Source organism: Acipenser ruthenus, chromosome 16 (assembly GCF_902713425.1).
Source record: "Acipenser ruthenus chromosome 16, fAciRut3.2 maternal haplotype, whole genome shotgun sequence".
Taxonomy (NCBI): domain Eukaryota; kingdom Metazoa; phylum Chordata; class Actinopteri; order Acipenseriformes; family Acipenseridae; genus Acipenser; species Acipenser ruthenus.
In genome coordinates this window covers 8,252,706-8,270,654 of record NC_081204.1, presented here as the reverse complement: position 1 = coordinate 8,270,654, position 17,949 = coordinate 8,252,706, and the positions used below count along the sequence as shown (strand labels likewise).

Genomic DNA, 17,949 nt, shown 5'->3' with positions numbered 1-17,949 from the left:
CAGTTTGTAAATACTTCTGAAATACTTAACCTGCACAACTGCAAAGTATTACGTATAATGGAAGAACACAACTTAAAGCAAAGAACAGCTCCAAACTGCAAGAAATTGTATTACCAATAATTTAAACAAATCTACACCCACATAGGAAAATTAGCCAGATTAAAATAAATCATGGTGTTTAACTGAGTATTAGGGTGTATTAATCAACGCATGCCTTGTATGTTTTTTCCTCACATAATTAACAAGGCCCTCTTGCAATTTAGACATAACATTTCAAAATATTTATAACCACCTTCCCTGACATGTGTAATGGATTCCGAACTCACTTGTGGTAAATAACTAACTTTTCATCAAACACCAATATAGGCTGAGGAATAAATTGCTTTGGGGATCTATATATAAATCAAATATCCCAAAAGGAATCTGGAAAATGCCATATTAAAAACATTTTTATTAAAATGTAGTTGACCTTTGTCTCACTTTGATCTTTTCAGCAAAGCACCATCCTTGGAACCATTGAGCTGAATTTCCTGATTCATTTAAAATACTTATCATCCTGCATGTCAGAAGATTATTAATGTACCAGCATATTGGTTCAATAGACTATTTTTCTTCCACTTTGACAGTCTACATTCCAATGCTGAAAATTAATATCCAAGAACCACTGGGATCTGAAGTTGTAAAGACCAACATTTTGAGTTATAATACAGCAATCTGTTTGGCAGTGGGAGGATTTTTGTCCCATTTAACCACCAAGGAAATACATTGAAAATGGAAGATATATGCATCGTTGACTCATTGGACTCTGAGAGCTATCTCAAACAGCATATGTACATTCCACAGTTGGGTGATAGACTTTTGTCTCATTCACTTTGTACTGAACACTGCATCTGCCAAACAGATTGCTTCATTACATCCAAACTGTCAGTGTAACGAAGACAAAAAACTATTCAATATAGAATGTCAACTAAAGTTGTATGACCACTAGTCATACAACTTTATTTCTTTATTTCTTTTAGAGGATGTGTTCAAACTAGTGACTGTAGATTATTAACCCTTTAAGGACCGTGCTCGCGCAAACAAGATCATACTGAAGTGTCATTCTGGGCCTGTGATTGGAACAGATAATATTTAATTTCTAAATTTATCACACAAGTCTTTTTTCCTTATTACTGGTAATAATGGAATGAAGAACTATTATTTTATTTATAAATATTTATTTTGAGAAAATAATCGAAAGTAGTGTCCATTATTGCTTAGAAAGACCCTGGGAATAAACGTTTATTATGGCATTGCAATCACTCAGGTGAAACACTGTCTTGTAATTTGCATCAAACATCAATACTTTTCAACTAAACTTTCAGGCAGTATCGTTAGGTCCCTCAGGTCATAGCATAACACATTTTCTCTCTAAGCAAATACATAATAATAAAACAACACTTAAGATAAATTAAAAAAAAGAAATACCATGTTGAAAAAAAGCAAAACTTTTTTTTATGGTTTCTGAAGTACTTTTTAATGTTCTCCAGTGTTCTGAAAAAAAGAGTCAAATACAGCCAAAAAATCCCTGGTCCTGGGGGAGCATTATTATATTTTTAATAAGCTACAATTATTTATATCATCATTAGAACACAGCATCTCTCAATTTTTAAGATTAAACTGTTAACCAAGTTCGCTTTGTGTACGAGGTACCTGAACTGAAGAACAGCTCCTTGTAAGTAGAATTTTTTTTTTAGTACAGTTTTATTATTTAAGCTATTGCAAATACCCATGACTCGACAGCATCCACCACTGTGATACTGAAGCCTGAAGGTTACCAGACAACACTTGGAATTCTGAGTTTCAACAAAATCTAGTGCTGCATTTTTTTTTTTAAATATACAGAAAAACCTTTAAATATATATACAGTGCTCACCCTTTATAACGCTATAGTGGGGAACCATAGTTACAAGAATGTGCTATTTGTGTTCCACCTTATAACGAGTATAAAAGGGTCACTGTAATGGCATTATGGAGTAAATGGGAGCCACGACCCTACCGTGTTATAACCGATTCCACACTATAACGAGGCATGTTATAACGGGTGAGCACTGTATTTCTAACAGCAATAGAGGACCCTCTCATTAAGTTGTGATAAAACTTGGTTACATTTTTTTTTTAAATTGGGATATATTTAGGCATCTGTCACACATTTTTCCTCAGTGGTTTTAGGTCATGCTGCTCTAGAATGATGATCGATTTATACTTATAAATATTTCTTTGTTTTTTACTGGATAACATAAACATAGGGTACAAACTTGAGGGTCTGCCTATGTCAAGTCAATTCTTCAGCGGAAGTAAAATAAATACTGTAGTGTTAAAACGTTTCTGCTTAGCAATATGGAAAATATAGCAACAGCTACTCTATGGGCTGAATGTCTAAGACAGAAAATGTAATGTACAATCTACAAAACCGTTGAAACACTAAGACATGGTTCTTGTGCGTTGATAAAGTTAACCTTGGTTGTGTCCTGGGAAGATTTATTTTGTTCAGTTCTTTTCTGTGAAATGCCCAGGTCAATTAAAATCAACCATCATTTTACTGGAACTAGTGAGGAGCTAAAAAAAAAATCATTCTGGCTGGGTGAGAATCAAAAAGTTCACCTTCGACAAACAGTGAACTCTTGTACAGAAGGGAAGACCTTTTAACATAAGTCAAGTACAAATAAACAGGAAATGACTTACATGCAAACTGAACGTTTGCTTCTCTGCTCACAATGGTTCCAAATGAATTGGTTGCAAAACACTGGTAAGTTCCACCATGGCGGTTTTTGTCAGGGTTATTGATCAATAGGTTACCTTCCACCAAACTGTAGTGGTAATCCATACCAAGGTCAATGTCTCTTCCATTTATCTTCCACCTACAGAAAAAGGTTAGTAGAAAAGTAGTTTTGTGCAAGAATGCATTAAACAAAGGTAAGGATCCTGAAAAAATACCAACATGACAAAAATAAATAATAATCCAAATGCACACAGGACTAATATTTACTATAAACTAAGAGAAGAAACCATTTAACATACTAAGAATCCCAGTAATGCATAATAGTATTTACTGTGTTAATTATTGTTGTATTATGAATGATCCTATTCAAAGATATGGAGATTAGTTATGGTTTATCCATAAAAATGGGCTTACATTTTCATATTGTTATTATTACCATGGACCATTTATCCTAAAATGAATACATTATTATTATTATTATTTGTTTATTTAGCAGACGCCTTTATCCAAAGCAACTTACAGAGACTAGGGTGTGTGAACTATGCATGAGCTGCAGAGTCACTTACAACTACGTCTCACCCGAAAGACGGAGCACAAGGAGGTTAAGTGACTTGCTCAGGGTCACACAATGAGTCAGTGGCTGAGGTGGGATTTGAACCGGGGACTTCCTGGTTACAAGCCCTTTTCTTTAACCACTGGACCACACAGCCTCCTATAATATATCCATGCATTATGATCAAAACTAGCTCCTCTGCTCTTAACTGCACTTTTACAACACAGCAATATATTGAATCTATTAACCTTGATGGTGTCTTAAAAATTTGGTATTATCTAATGGTACCTATTAAAATTTGAGTTAAATGGTCCATGAGACACAGACTTGCCTACCACAGCATTAATATAATACAGAAATTAAAAAACACAGCCATATAATCTACAATCAATTTAATAGCACTGAAGAGACAGAACTTGAAAAGGATAAATATAATACCTGTACTCTGGTAGTGGGTTTCCCTGTGCTTTGCAATTGATAAAAACCTTCCTGTTCTCAGAATCCAAAGGAAATGTAATGTCACTTGGCTCTTGTGTGAACACTGGTCCATGTAATGCATGTCTCTCTGCGTTGGGAAAAACAATTTAGATTAGATTACAGCAAGTGTTAGTGCTAACAAATGAAGACAATCAGTCAGTCAGTTAAAAAAAAAAAAAAACGCACAAAAAAACATTTCAAAGCAATTAGCGTGGCAAACCACAAAGTGATATCATATATACAACTTCTTTACTGGGTTTACTACAGTGCCTTGAGACAATATATACCGTTAATGTCTTAATATTGGAGATACTGAATATGTGGCTGAAATATACTCGTAGGCTGCAATACTACAAGTACCAGGAATGTTACTCTCAAGGTTTTAACTAGCAAGTGTATAGTCTACTAGTATCTTTGATTAATTATTATATTTCACACAAAGTACACCACCACATATACTGTACATCTACCTTTATAAAGGTTTACCACAGTAAATTTGCACAGTATTCTGCAGTTTTTCCATTCGCTCTAATCGCTATACTATTAATTATTTATAGTTTACAATGGTTCACTATGTTTTTTAATTTGCTTTACCATAGACTCTCTGAGTTTTGCAATGTTTATCTATGCTCCACTATGTGTTCACTCATTAAACTCATTAAACTTTTATTATGGTACACTTTTATAAGGGTATTATCATAGCGATTCTATCATGGAATAAGCCTACTCTTACACCTCAACTGGGCTCACCTATTCACACATTTACTCTACAACGTGCATGACAGAAACTGTCTTAACAATTACTAAACTATACAGGCTTGTGGTTGGCAACCAGTCTTCAACCTCAAACCACTCAATGTATAGGTACATCCAAAAATCCATTCAGCCAGTGGTATGCAGGACCCGTATCCAATCCAAACAGTGTGAGACAACATCAGTCACGTTAGCTCATCTACAGCCAATCATTAGTGTTCTCACATCACACTCAAAACAACACAGGTATAGACAGTGGTGATAGCAGGCTCAAAACTGGGGCGTAATAGATCCTGTGTTCGATGGTAAGGAGACCATTGATTACAGTAATTGTCTTTACTTGTTAAGTTTAAGATTGAACAATATGTGTTTCTTTACAATTAGGGATCCCTGTGTATCCCTTCTTTACACAGGGGTGGAATTGATTCTGTGACTGTTACAAATATGTTTGGGTTGAAGTTAATCACAGGTTGTGCTGTAGAGTAACAGGATGTTAAAGTTATATTATGCACCTTTGTACAATATTTTAAAAAATGTCTGTGAGTTATATACAGGTTGCTCAGTATTCTCTATACTATAGGCTACTGTGGTGTTTTTGATTGAGGAGTGTACTACGGTAACCCAGATGCTGGTTTCAGTATACACAACTCATTTACAGTCTGAAAGCTTTAGAACACTACACATGATAATGTGTGAATCAACTGGCTGAGTAGCATTGTGTATCTGTATTTATGTAAAGCATTTTACTCGCAAAGGAAATAAATCATAATTCAAACTTTTCAAATGTGTACTACTGTATATGAGATTTATTTTTAATTAAAACACCCCCCCCCCCCCACTTGGGTCAGAATAATGTTGGTTTCATTTTTTAAAGGTTTGTAACCTTGGCTAGGACGAAGTGTATACTGCTTGATAGTGCATACGCATGCTAACGAGGGAATCAGTCAAAACTTTGCCTTGAGCAATGGACTACCTGTCAAGACTCCAATGGGATAACCTTAATTTCTCGCTCTTTGGATGTCTTATAAATATAATAAATTAATTATTACTTCAAAGTGTACTTATGAGAGAGGTTTCTAAGAGCAGCTTTTCTGAGAACTGCAGCAGAGTTTAGGTTTGACAAGTCTAAAGCTGCGTTTAAAAAGGCTGTATTTGATCTGTTTCAATGTGCTTTTGTATGCAGCTCAAGGCGATTTATTTTAATTACCTGTTGAGCTGAACACTAATAATGTGATTAACTGGCCTGGCTCTTTACATGAGCAAAATCACAGGCTAAACTTATACAAAAACAACACATGAGAAACAAACAAGAGCTCCTACAGAAACAAACTGAAGTTCTGTAACTAAGTACTGTTTACCAGGGGTAGGAAGCTAATTTTATTAAATAAATAAACAATGAAGTGCATTAGGACTTGGTTAGGGGTTTAATAGGTTCAATTTATTATTTAAAGACATTGTGAGAACATTGGCAAGGCTTTTTTTTTTATTTTATTATTATTATTTTTTGGGAGAATCAATTGTTTTTACTTTGAACACAAACAATATTATTAACACTGCATCCATAGAAACACTTGATAAGCTTGAACCTCACATAGACTGAACTATCTTTGCTGGCCGCGTCCAAAAAAGCCTAGTTGAGGTTCGCTCCAGTTGAGTAATATCTCTAAACATACTGAGCCAAGAGCAGTAAAATGATTAATTGATGTCATAATTCACTATTCTGATACCAACTGAAATTCAACCCTAAACACATGCTTACAGGCAACTGTTAAGAGCAGGGTTAGAAATATTATCATTGGTAAGCATTCCTATGTAGTACCATAAGCTCTAAGAATGAGCTCTTTGGTAATATTTATTTCATAATACATACATTGAAAAACCTCTATTTCAGTCACCAAACAGCCTCAATATGGATGTGACCAGAACAGGGAACTGTACAGAGTTTCAGGGTATAACACTGTGGTCCACGTAACTATATTTGTCAGGGAGCCAAAAAGCAAGGGTTAATAGTGGAATCCTAAAACATCTGTGCTGTTATATCTACCTAACCTTGATCAGAATGTCATTTTCTTAAATTAATTAACCTTAGTGTACGCAATGAAATCACTTAATTAGATGCAGTGAACCGTAAAATACCGTAAGGGAGAAGTCTGCTTTGTTAGGATGTACATGCCTGTAGTGATATAAAATTCAAAAGAGCTGTCATAAGGAGAAAGTCAAATTAGAAGGTTTCAAAACAAAACCTAAGCTATACCGTACTGCAAAGGTAATGCACCAGATAATTATATCACATCTTTATTACATGAGAAATCAGAACTAATTTAATTACTACAGAAAAAAAAAAAACATTTATACACGTTTCAACAGATTTCAAAGAATTGTACTACATATTGTTGCAAACTTTTGCTATTTAAAAAATAAAATCCTAAATTAACTGTGGGATAATGTCACAACCCACTCACTGTATTGTCTTTGTAGAAAGTTCCTATCCAAATGTCATGTGGTTACATGTTTCTATCAAAATACAAGTCCCATTCCATCTGACTAAAAATATATGTTCATAAAACATAGTATATAGGAAGCAAGAATTATAGGGATTAACAATAGTGAGAATGCCCCAGTATGTTCCGTATCGCTTAAATTAAAAATACAAATAACAATAATTTCAAGTATAATGTGTTAAATCTGTATTGTTTCAAGTAGTGTATGTATTGCTATCAGTGCGACCACTATATGTTGTTTGTACATCAACAATAGTAATATTGTGAACAATCAATAAAAAGTGAACAATATAGAAATGCAACCTATACAATTTACCCTGGACGTGTAGCATTGGTATTTATTGTATTAGTGCATGGTAGAAAACACTCAATCAAACAAATCTAGACATTGTTATGAGTAGCCATGTTGCAGGTCCCATGAGGAAGTTAATTTACTCCACTAATACAAAGCGAACTCTGTCCAAAGGGAACTATAAAGGTTTCTGTTTAAAGAAGCATAGTAACTAACATAGAGGTGATGTTGCCTCATTGAACAAAGGAACACCAGGGAAATTAAAATGCACTAGATGCACAACACTCTTCAAAGGTTTATTTCAAAATGTTATAAGTCTCTAGGAACCATAGATGTGTAGTTGGGGTAATAAAATATGATGAATGCTAATAGTTAAAAGGACTTTTATGAGAGCTCAGTCATAATATCAGTCATGATAAAAATAAGGTATTGCTCAATATGTATGGAATATGGAATGGATTGATTTGTATGACTGTAATACAAATTCCATAGAATATTATAACTGATCTATATTACATTTGAGTTACAGTACAGTACTAAATTCACACAACAATAGCTTTCTCACATTTTATGTAAAGATGTTGTTGTAACCTTTCTCTACAGAGTTTGTTGAAATCAGGACTGTTTTTAGTGTGGGGTTATTATCATCGCTGTAAACTACTCAGAAAATGTAGTAACACCAAAGTAAATCTGAACTGTGTGCTTATTGATGCATTTTATATAAACTATTCACAATCTATAAAGTGTCAAAATGTTCAATACACATTGAAAGGAATTATATGACACTTCATAGCTCAAGGTACAACCACGATTACAGTAGAAATTTAAATAAGCACAACTGCCTGAACACTCAGTCCAGCGCAAAGAGTTGCCCAAATGCACACTGAATACCTATATATATATATATATATATATATATATATATATATATATATATATATATAAATATAAACTGCTGTGCAAAAGTCTTAGACACATTTAGGAGTTACAATATATATTGATGTTATAAGCATCAACAATTTACTCCTCCACTAGTGTTTCCCACTATTATAACAACATTGATTGTTATTAATACAGCTTAGTTTGGGTGAGAAGAAACCAAGCTTGTCATTTAGCAATCTTTAATTCTCATTGATCAGAATTTTCAAAGTAAACTATACATGAGCAGCTAATACGTTTTCTTCAAACAGTATATTACTGTAATAAAGAAGAAAGTATGCAAATAATGTTTTGAATCAAAGATAATGAGTGGGACACTGTACCTGCAAGACAGTCCTTGAATGACAACAGTATTAGCAGTTTCCATAGTAACAACATCTTCAGTTTCCAAGGTTAAAGATTCCTCCCATCCAATCACCACAGAACAGAAATGTTCTTCTGCAAATAGTACCTCTTATCTGTAAAATAAAAAAGGGCAATGGATAATGAAAAATACAATCTTGTACAATTTGTTCAAGTACAGAGAAATTGACTGGTGATTAATACATAATTCAAACATTCAAATACATTCAAGCCAAGATAGCATGCCTAAGGTAGGAAAAGAGGAAGAGATCCTCTGGCACTGATATTTAGTGTACTTATATTTTGAAACGACAATATCCCAAGAGCAAAGAAAGAAAAAACATTTAAAGCATTACAACTGCAAAAAACTAGTACAAATCACTGCCAAGAGCAATGTTTGGTTTTCCCTGAAACTATTTTACATATTTACTCTTTATTACTTGGTATAATCTGGTAATGTAATATATCATTTTCTGCATTATTGCCTGAAAGTAACTTACATAGAGTAAAATAAAGTAAAAGTATGACACAGGCTATATTACCCTCTAAAGTACTTGAAAGATGCCAGTGTCTGAGCCTGGTAATAAATACAATAGGAATATATTTTGCAATGCTAGAACCAGGCTTCCACAATTATTGAACACACACTGCTGCATTTATAATTACATCTATACATGTGCTATATGGACGTGTGCTTCAATACTACAATACGAAAGTTATAAAACGTCTTGGAAAATGCCAACGATCTGTTAACAAACTTTTCAAATTGTCTGGGTATCTAAGCAAACAAAGACTGTGTTTGAATTTGTTTATGGAGTTTGTTTATGGAGTACAAAACAAAGTCAAATACATTGAAGCACCATAATCAGACACTGTGTTATGTGTTATTGTTATAGAGTATGGAAATCTTGCAATTAGAATAAAATGTTTACAATTATAACGGAATTGAATGTTGCTTTTTCTATTTAAAAAGACACAGAATCAGAAATATCAGATGCTTTAAACTGTTATCGAACCTCTGAGAAATCTCCAAGCTTAAGACAATTAATCTCTAATTTTTTTAGCATCCTTCCATGCAACTAATTCCCAGAGCTTCCTATAAATGTCAATCAAAAATACAAGCCCATCTTTCTTCAGGCGCACAGCAATAAGATCTAAATTAGAAGTGCAGTAGGCAATTTGTGAAAGTCAAATATTCCCATATGTTTTATTCCCTTTATAGTATTACTTTATATAGTGTAAAGCCCTGCAGGATGAATTCAATACATTGTATAACACTATAAGTAGTGCACTTATCGAAATGAATACAGTTGGTACCAATATTAGTTTAATGGTCAAACTTGTCTATTAGAATAGCATATAGTTATATTTAAATCTGACTTATGTACATTGTCTATCCCCTGAAGAACCTTATCCGATGTATTATACTACTCCATAACTATAAACCAGACAAGAAACCGGTCCTACAGGTATGACTAATCTGTACATGATGCTGGTAACACTTTATATTAAGGTACTGCTTAGTAATGTTTTATAAATATATAATGGATGCTTAATAACGTAAACAAAATGTTCCCTTTTATTACTAACCACATGAGAAAGCTGATTCAATATAAAGGTTCTATTAGTATTTATTAAATCTCATGACAAATCCATATTGTGTTGCCATGCCATATATATATATATATATATATATATATATATATATATATTTTTTTTTTAATTTAATGGAATTGATTATGCACTTCTATAATCTACTTAAGGACCTTCTTTCCTTCATTTTCTAAATCAGGATTATTGATTTTTTTATTATTTGTTAACCTCGTGCCTTTTCTTTGTCAATTTCCCCAACAGAGTCTTAACATACTGATGAGGCAGTCAATAACAGGAATTTTGTTTTTGTTTTGTTCCATATAATAGATACTGAAAACGATGAATTTCTTTCTCATACAGTTGCTGTATCTGTTTCCACCACCAACAGGGGACTCAGTGATCTTTAACTAATCCTTACTTTCCTGTCACGGTGTCACAGGAAACATTTCTTTGTTGCCTGGTTATACTTCAGGATTTACAGAAAATAATGCACTAAGTCATTTTTAATCAACATTATGTTCCTCTATAAAACAAACTTACCAGTAACATTTTCAAATGCATATGAGATTCATAGGATTGAATAGGTATAACATCTGGACACACATTCAGAAAGCTACAAAGTCATTTTTAGTAATTAAAAAAAACATGTATTCTAAATATCTACTATGTAAACCATGATGGTTAATGCTCAGAATGTTTCTGTTGGAAAATGTGGAGTGATTTGTCACCAATCATTAGAGCTGAAATCTTAAAAAGTAAGGTTAGTATCTTGGTCTTTGGCAGGTTCTTATTTCCTACATTCTGGTTTCGAAGGCTGTCTGTAGCTAGAGACATTTTCTACTCCTATGCAGCTGCTCCTAAGATGTTATCTTTATCTTATGCAGAATAAAACATTTGTAAACTAATATTTAAAATTAAGTTTTCTAATCCCAAATCAATCTAGCCTTATACAAAAGTAAATTGTGTAAGCATCAAGCTTGGTCAACGCACAGCTACAGCACTGGTAGCATTCTATAAATTACCATTCTACGGAGTGTTCTACTGCACGTATGACATTTCATTACTTGTTTTAATGTTGTATTATGCTAAATGTATCTAGCATAAATAATGTGCCACCTTCACCTTCAACAACTTTCACAAAAGAGAGTTCACTGCATCATGGCTGGAAGAACATCACCCTTCAAAGACACTTCACTTCAAGCCCCACAGACTAATGTGGCTGCTCAGGGGATGTGATTCATGCTAATTTATGTTCACGCAAGTTAGCTGTCCCCTTTCCCTTGTATAATATCAACTTCCTTTCAACCGAAATAACACTAATGGTAATGTATGTCTTGCCCAGAGGAACCCAAAAGTCATACATTTCTATTGCTGCTGTCAATGTAAAATTATCTTTTGTGTTTGGTTATCATTACACAAGAAGATCCTATTCAACAGGCCAACAGTCTGTCTGCTCACACAATCAAAACTGTTTCTTTTAATGATGCATAGATTGTTTGACATCCTTTGGGAGGATGTGTTTCTTGGTTACAGTCCAGAAATTTGAAGTAGTTGTTCATGATCCCCATGATTAATTAATATACCCAAGAAATATAAAGTGGTAATAATTCTTATGCCCATCTGACACTGGTCACAGGTGTTCAAAATACCAAGTGGGATGAATCTTGGCTAATGATGCCTGTGAACTATCAGTCAGCTCTCTAAGCTGTTCTCATTTTTTGATACAGTTAAAAATATTACTCAATAAAAAATATCTTAAATTGTTTCTTCTTTATTACATGCAGTTTCTATTATTTTTTTTTTAATGGCAGTAACTGTCACATTGATCTGTAACACTGCTTTAACGGTATAGTTGTTTTTGTGGTTATTTTAAGGATTTTATATTCTTTACAAAATGGTGTATTTGAAAACTATTTTTTCATATAAATGTGTCATGGTCCATAGCATCGTAAAAGCAATTACATTGACAAAAGCGCACCTGGAGCATTATGATGAGCAATCTTCCAGGGAATTATGTGTTGAGTAATTGGCAGCAATCGTGATTATACCGAAGGACATTAACTATTTAATTTTTGACAGGTGGTGAAATGGATGGTGTTTAAATCTAATGTTATAGCTCCAGTGAAGGGTGTTTTCAAAGGCACATTTTCTAAAAGGTATTAAACAATTGTAAGTATAAAACGTGCAATGAATTGCTCAGAACAACTAACTTGTTTCTTGAAAATTTCAAAATTAAAATTGTTGTATTCCTTTCCGAAAATGTGCATTTGTTGTGAAATAGGGCCCTATAACTTTCTGACTGCACGCACACATCTTTATTACATTTTTATTACATTTAGTATACACTTCCCTTAGTTCTCATGGAAATCACATCAACCCTCAGAATTGTTATAATACCAGTTTATGTATGCTGACTGAACAGAAATATGTGTACATCCATTTCAGTGTGATTTGGAAACCCAACAGGCTACCTGGGTATTTGGTTTATAGAGTTGTGTGTTTTCAGAGTTCCATAAACCAGCAATCAGTCCAGATGTCCAGAGGTCCGGCATAACCATATAGGCAGAACAGACGGCCGCCTAGGGAGGCAAATTGAAGGAAGCAGCAAAAACGGTACATAATTATATTTTATACGTCACATTTATTTAGTCGTAAAATGTCAACATCTTAGATCACGGTTTCTTGTTCTGCAAAATGTATTGCTGATGATACAGGAGCAGTGGTGTAGCCCTAAATCTGCAAGTACGGGAATGCTGGGGGGGGGGCTGGGTGATCATGCCGGTGCGAAATCTGGTCTCCCTGGGAACAGGCTCATTGTTAAGCCCGTTGCTAAGCAAATGACGTATTGAATTGGTGTGGCATTGTTGGATGTCATTTAATTACCCTGACAATGATTCTTATAAAAGGACATTGCTAATACAGGATAATCGAAACGTTTTACCGATTTTACATCTCTGAAATTCTCCGATGACAAACAAATCTTGCCAAGTTAGCCCTTAAAGTCACTAGATTTGGCGAGAAATTTGCTAAATTGGCAACCCTGCTTGAAGACGCTGAAAAAAAAAAAAGGATTTCCGCATGGCTTATTATTGCCTTGAAACAACAAGGAAAAGAGATCGCATTTTCATAACACATCAGTTAAGATTCTTTAAAGTTAATTCTTAAGTCAAGGATCTGCCTATAGAAAAAAGTACCAGAGGATTTGCTGTGCACAATTACATATGATCACTAACCTACATGTTAGATACCAGTATTATAGTAGTTAAAGAACGCAATACGGTGATGTACAAACATGGTACAAAGAAATTACGATGTGTTTGAAGTAGCCTGCATATCCTGTATCAATTGTTATTTATAACTCTAAGCTCATGCATGGTGGTACAATCCATTGATCATACGTATTGTCATTGTAGAACTGACAGTAGATGTCACTACTGTTTGTAACCAGAGTGATGATTGTATAGTTTTGTGACGATGTAAAAAAAAAGAAAAGAAAACATAATCTGGTGTAGAATAATTTGTGTATACATTATATCTCTTTTGCTCTCAAATTCATTTTCTTAAAGTTCTCAACACAGTTCTTGCGTCCACGCTAAAGAGAGAACGGCCGCTGCCAAGTTGTACTTTATGATTTTAATGACACTGGCAGCACAACAAGGACTGAGTCTGTTGTCGTTTTTTATTTACAAATAAGCTTACTTGTTTTGAAAAACGTCTTCTTACACTACTTGGTTTGATTAAATGAGTACACAACAAAATATGAAAGCTGAACATTAATTTCAACATAGAACAACACGTTTTAATGAAAAGAATATTGTAATCTACTTCAATATGAACATTAAGATCATTACTGCAGTATTGCCACTTGCCATATTTAAGTGATATTAAAACTGCTGAAAATACAGTAGCTGTGTGTCTGGCCACCAACATGCAAGCACATTAGAATATACGTTTGTTATTTGAAGGGCACAGCAATTGGATATTAAAGTCCATTGTTTTAAATAGTTTAAAGCATTTTTATGATGAGCATATGATGAGAAATTACAGCTAGTATTCCCATTTTCTCTGGAATAAACACCCTTTCTAATAACTGTATTTAATGAGATTAAAGATCAAGTATTGATTTCTTGCCAGCATCATATTCAATAGAATGCTGTACCACTATCATGATATATGTTATAGGTTTTCATGAGTTGGGTTGTTGGGAATTTAATACACTTAATCATAGAATAAGAGTCTTGTAGCAGCATTGCTTCTTAATAAAAAAAAAATCTTAGATCTGTTCTTCAAAAGTGCATTTGCTTATCACACCCACCACTTTGAATTCATTATTGGCTTGATAGTCGACCCATTGCATTAGTTGCCAAGTTGTGCTCATGATTTGTTTTTAGTTCCCTTTTCATTTCACACACCCTCGTATATTTTGGCATGCTTTACCAAGAGGTAGCAGCTGGAACGGATGGAGATGTTTGAAAGAAAAGAACAGCAGTACAGTGGGAGGCAGATTGTGGTCTCCCGACATCACGATACAGACGCAGTACCAGATGGCGCCAGTCAACCGCCAGATGGCGCAAGGGAGCAAAATAAATATAAAATGCGCCTCTTTAGTATGACATCAACTAGCAGGCTAATCTATATGGCGAAAGTAATTGATGTGTTTTTTTGTTTTTTTTTAAAGAGTAAACAGCATGGTCTAATGTTTTGCTGCAAACACCATTCAGAAACTTTCTGAGAAAGAGAAGCTGCAATTTTGGTTGCTTTCCTGTATTGCAGATCCCGACAAAATAAACAATGCGATTTGTGTACAGACATGTTATTTTATCATGTTCATATTATTATATTACTGTATTACTACAATAACAGTAGTCGTAGTAGTATACATGGTACGGTTTATTGTACAATCCTAAAGTAGCCACACATTGTTTACAAGGTACTTGTTTAAGAGACAATCATTCTATCCACGAGTAGCTAATGGGATTTCGAACTGTTAAACAAGGCTCATATTAATGAGGTCATGTATTAAAGTGCAACAACGCTGCTACCCAGCGAATAGAGGGAATATGCATATTTAAGGACACAGTAAAACTGTCATAATACAAAAAAACAAAATATCACGGTCTATAAAAAATCCACACACACAATGTCAGTGCAGGGGCGGGAACGTAGAGATAGAGACAGAGAGAGAGAGAGAAACCAGCATCACAGTATAGCCTATTTTGTACCACTTCCTAAATTCCTGTCGTCTACCGCCAGGCTAAAAACACTCAAGCCACTCCCATTCATTATTCAGCACTAGCATACCAGCCCAATACTTAGTCGGGATGCTCCATTTACTGGTCCGTTTCACCCTCTCTTACTCATCGTTCTAAGCTCCAAACGCTGCGTTCCCACTTCTGCACAGACAAACACAAACCCCATGTGGAGCTTTTTAAGAACAACACTTAGGCTACGGTATTGAATGACGAAATCGCCACGCGCTGGTTTGTATTTCAAACTTAAAAGTTTAATAACTTTGGATGTACACATGATAGAAGCAAACTGTAAATGGCACAAGAACCCAAAATTATATCCAAATAATTCTTATTTTATTTTTTATTTTTTGTCTGAAATGTGTAAAAATAAAACAATTGCGTTGCATGTTTGGTTTGACCAAGGTCGTAATATTGCTAGTGCATCATAAAGAAAATATTACTGCATAAGGCTTACCTTTCTACCACAGAATATGTTCTTTAAAAAATTGCGCGAGAGAAGTGGCTTATAAACAGTAAGTACAAACCTTTCTTGTCATGTTTATTTTAAGTTAAAGCTGCCAAATGTCCTGGGAAAATATAAATCAAATTCTGTTTTTACGTGTCAAACTATAGGCTACCCCGGGTTTTGTTTTATTAGCTATTACTGATAAAAGCAAATATTTGTGGAATGGTTTTAGTAGCCTACTGTATAGTTTTGTTTTCTTAAAAACAAAAACAAAAACGTACTTTTTATAATAACTAGGAAAACGTAAAACCACCTTCATGTGCATAATGCATGCATGCTTTAACTTATTGATATATGCTACTGTACAGTTTGTTTATTTTGGGCTATTGCCTTACACAAAAGAGTTTACTAAAAGTTAGCTTTGCCCTTTTGTTATTTGTTAGTTTTATCACGTGACCTCGACCCTGCTATTAATCTATAGTCAAAGCAGTTTCTAACTAGGTATTGCCCTCTAGTGGTCAGAAAAACGCTTAACAAGCCCCAACGCAGTGACAATGTACCGTAAAACACACAGAATCGCGTTGTCGGGGGGAAATCATAATGACTGCACCTGTAGGTGCAAAGGTGACTAATGCTGCTGGTGAAGATATGACTGACACTCTTGCTGTAGAGGATGCATGGAGGAGTGGATACAATGACAGCTAGAGTATAAGAGAAAGATGGTGATCTAGTGGTGGTTCACTGTGCTGCAGACAGAGGACATTATAAATAGGGTAGGCTAGTAGTTGTGTGTGGAGTATGCAGTGTCTGAGACTTTGTGGGTTTTTTGAGCAGCTTATACAACTCAAGGACATTTTGAGTTACCTGTTATATAACATGGACTTTATTCTAGGCTACTGTCTTCCAGCTGCATTATTTCAGAACTCTCTTGTTCATAAATTAATCTCAAAACCATTCAACTAGGCCAACTATGTACCCGGGCACTTTTGGTTGGTTTCACAGACCCTTTTTACCAGTTATCTTGGGCTACAAATGTTATACTGGGCAAGGTGGTCCACAGTTAGTGCTAATCAGGGTAAGTTGTTTCTTTTTGTCATAAAAAATAAACTACAGAAAGAGATGGAAGACACGTTATCATCTTTTATTTTTACACGAAAGACACAACTTTTTGTGTCAACTGCATGCCCTACATGGATAAAACTGTTATGAAGAGACTTAATTGTCCGTGTTCCAAATAATGTGAAAGTTCTGGTTGAGTTATGACAGGTTTCCATGGAGAATTCAAGATCTTAAAGTTTAAAATAAAACAGGTTTCCTTTTGATACAGGTAATTATTTTCCTTTCCAGCTAGATCATGGAAGGAGTATTATGGGGATGTGGATACAAACACACACAGTTTATGAAACACAGACAGCATTTTCTCATTGCCTTTAACAAATATATTCATCAAATATATTTACACACAACACCATTCTGTAAGCCTTTAAATATACAAAACCGTCAAAAACAAAAGCACATAACGAAACCTTGCTCACATTAATTGCCTTACATTATAAAAGACTACAGTACGTGGAAATTGTAATTTTGTAAGTCATTAATGGATAAGCCTGTAAACTAATGACACATACAAAAACAAAAAGACCCAAAAAATACACTTACAGAATGGTTGCATTCACTCACTTTTCACACAAGTCCCACTGTACTGATCAACAAACTGAGTTGAATTTAAAGCTATGTGATAATGAAATCATTGTCTCAGCTGGGACAAGATGCTTGACTGCTATCTATTGAGCACATGTGTCTGCACCAACCACAATCAGAAAGCATACTTCTTTATTCTGTATTCCTCAGAGAATACACACAATTAGCACAATAATCAAACCTACTCAGCAAGGGCTCTACATATTCATGGCAAGATACCTTAAAACAGAAGCCTATAGAAAAACTGTAAATTGCCATTACTGTTTTCAACAAGCTGGCCTACTGATTAAAATGATAAAGAGGAATTGCTTTGAATTAATGTGAACTTGGATGGAGTCAC

The 17,949-nt window shown here is 34.3% G+C and overlaps 1 protein-coding gene across 1 annotated transcript in view; it reads right to left on the bottom strand.

Moving 5' to 3' along the window:
- LOC117411784 (contactin-4-like) overlaps positions 1-17,949 on the bottom strand; it is a 75,310-nt gene that overhangs the window by 26,956 nt on the left and 30,405 nt on the right. Inside the window, exons 2-4 of the mRNA XM_058988687.1 lie at positions 8,600-8,734; positions 3,753-3,879; positions 2,725-2,900 (exon numbers count right to left, since the gene is read on the bottom strand). Of these exons, the coding sequence (XP_058844670.1) occupies positions 2,725-2,900; positions 3,753-3,879; positions 8,600-8,654 (358 nt within the window). The 5' untranslated portion in view covers positions 8,655-8,734. The remainder of the gene's footprint in view (positions 1-2,724; positions 2,901-3,752; positions 3,880-8,599; positions 8,735-17,949) is intronic.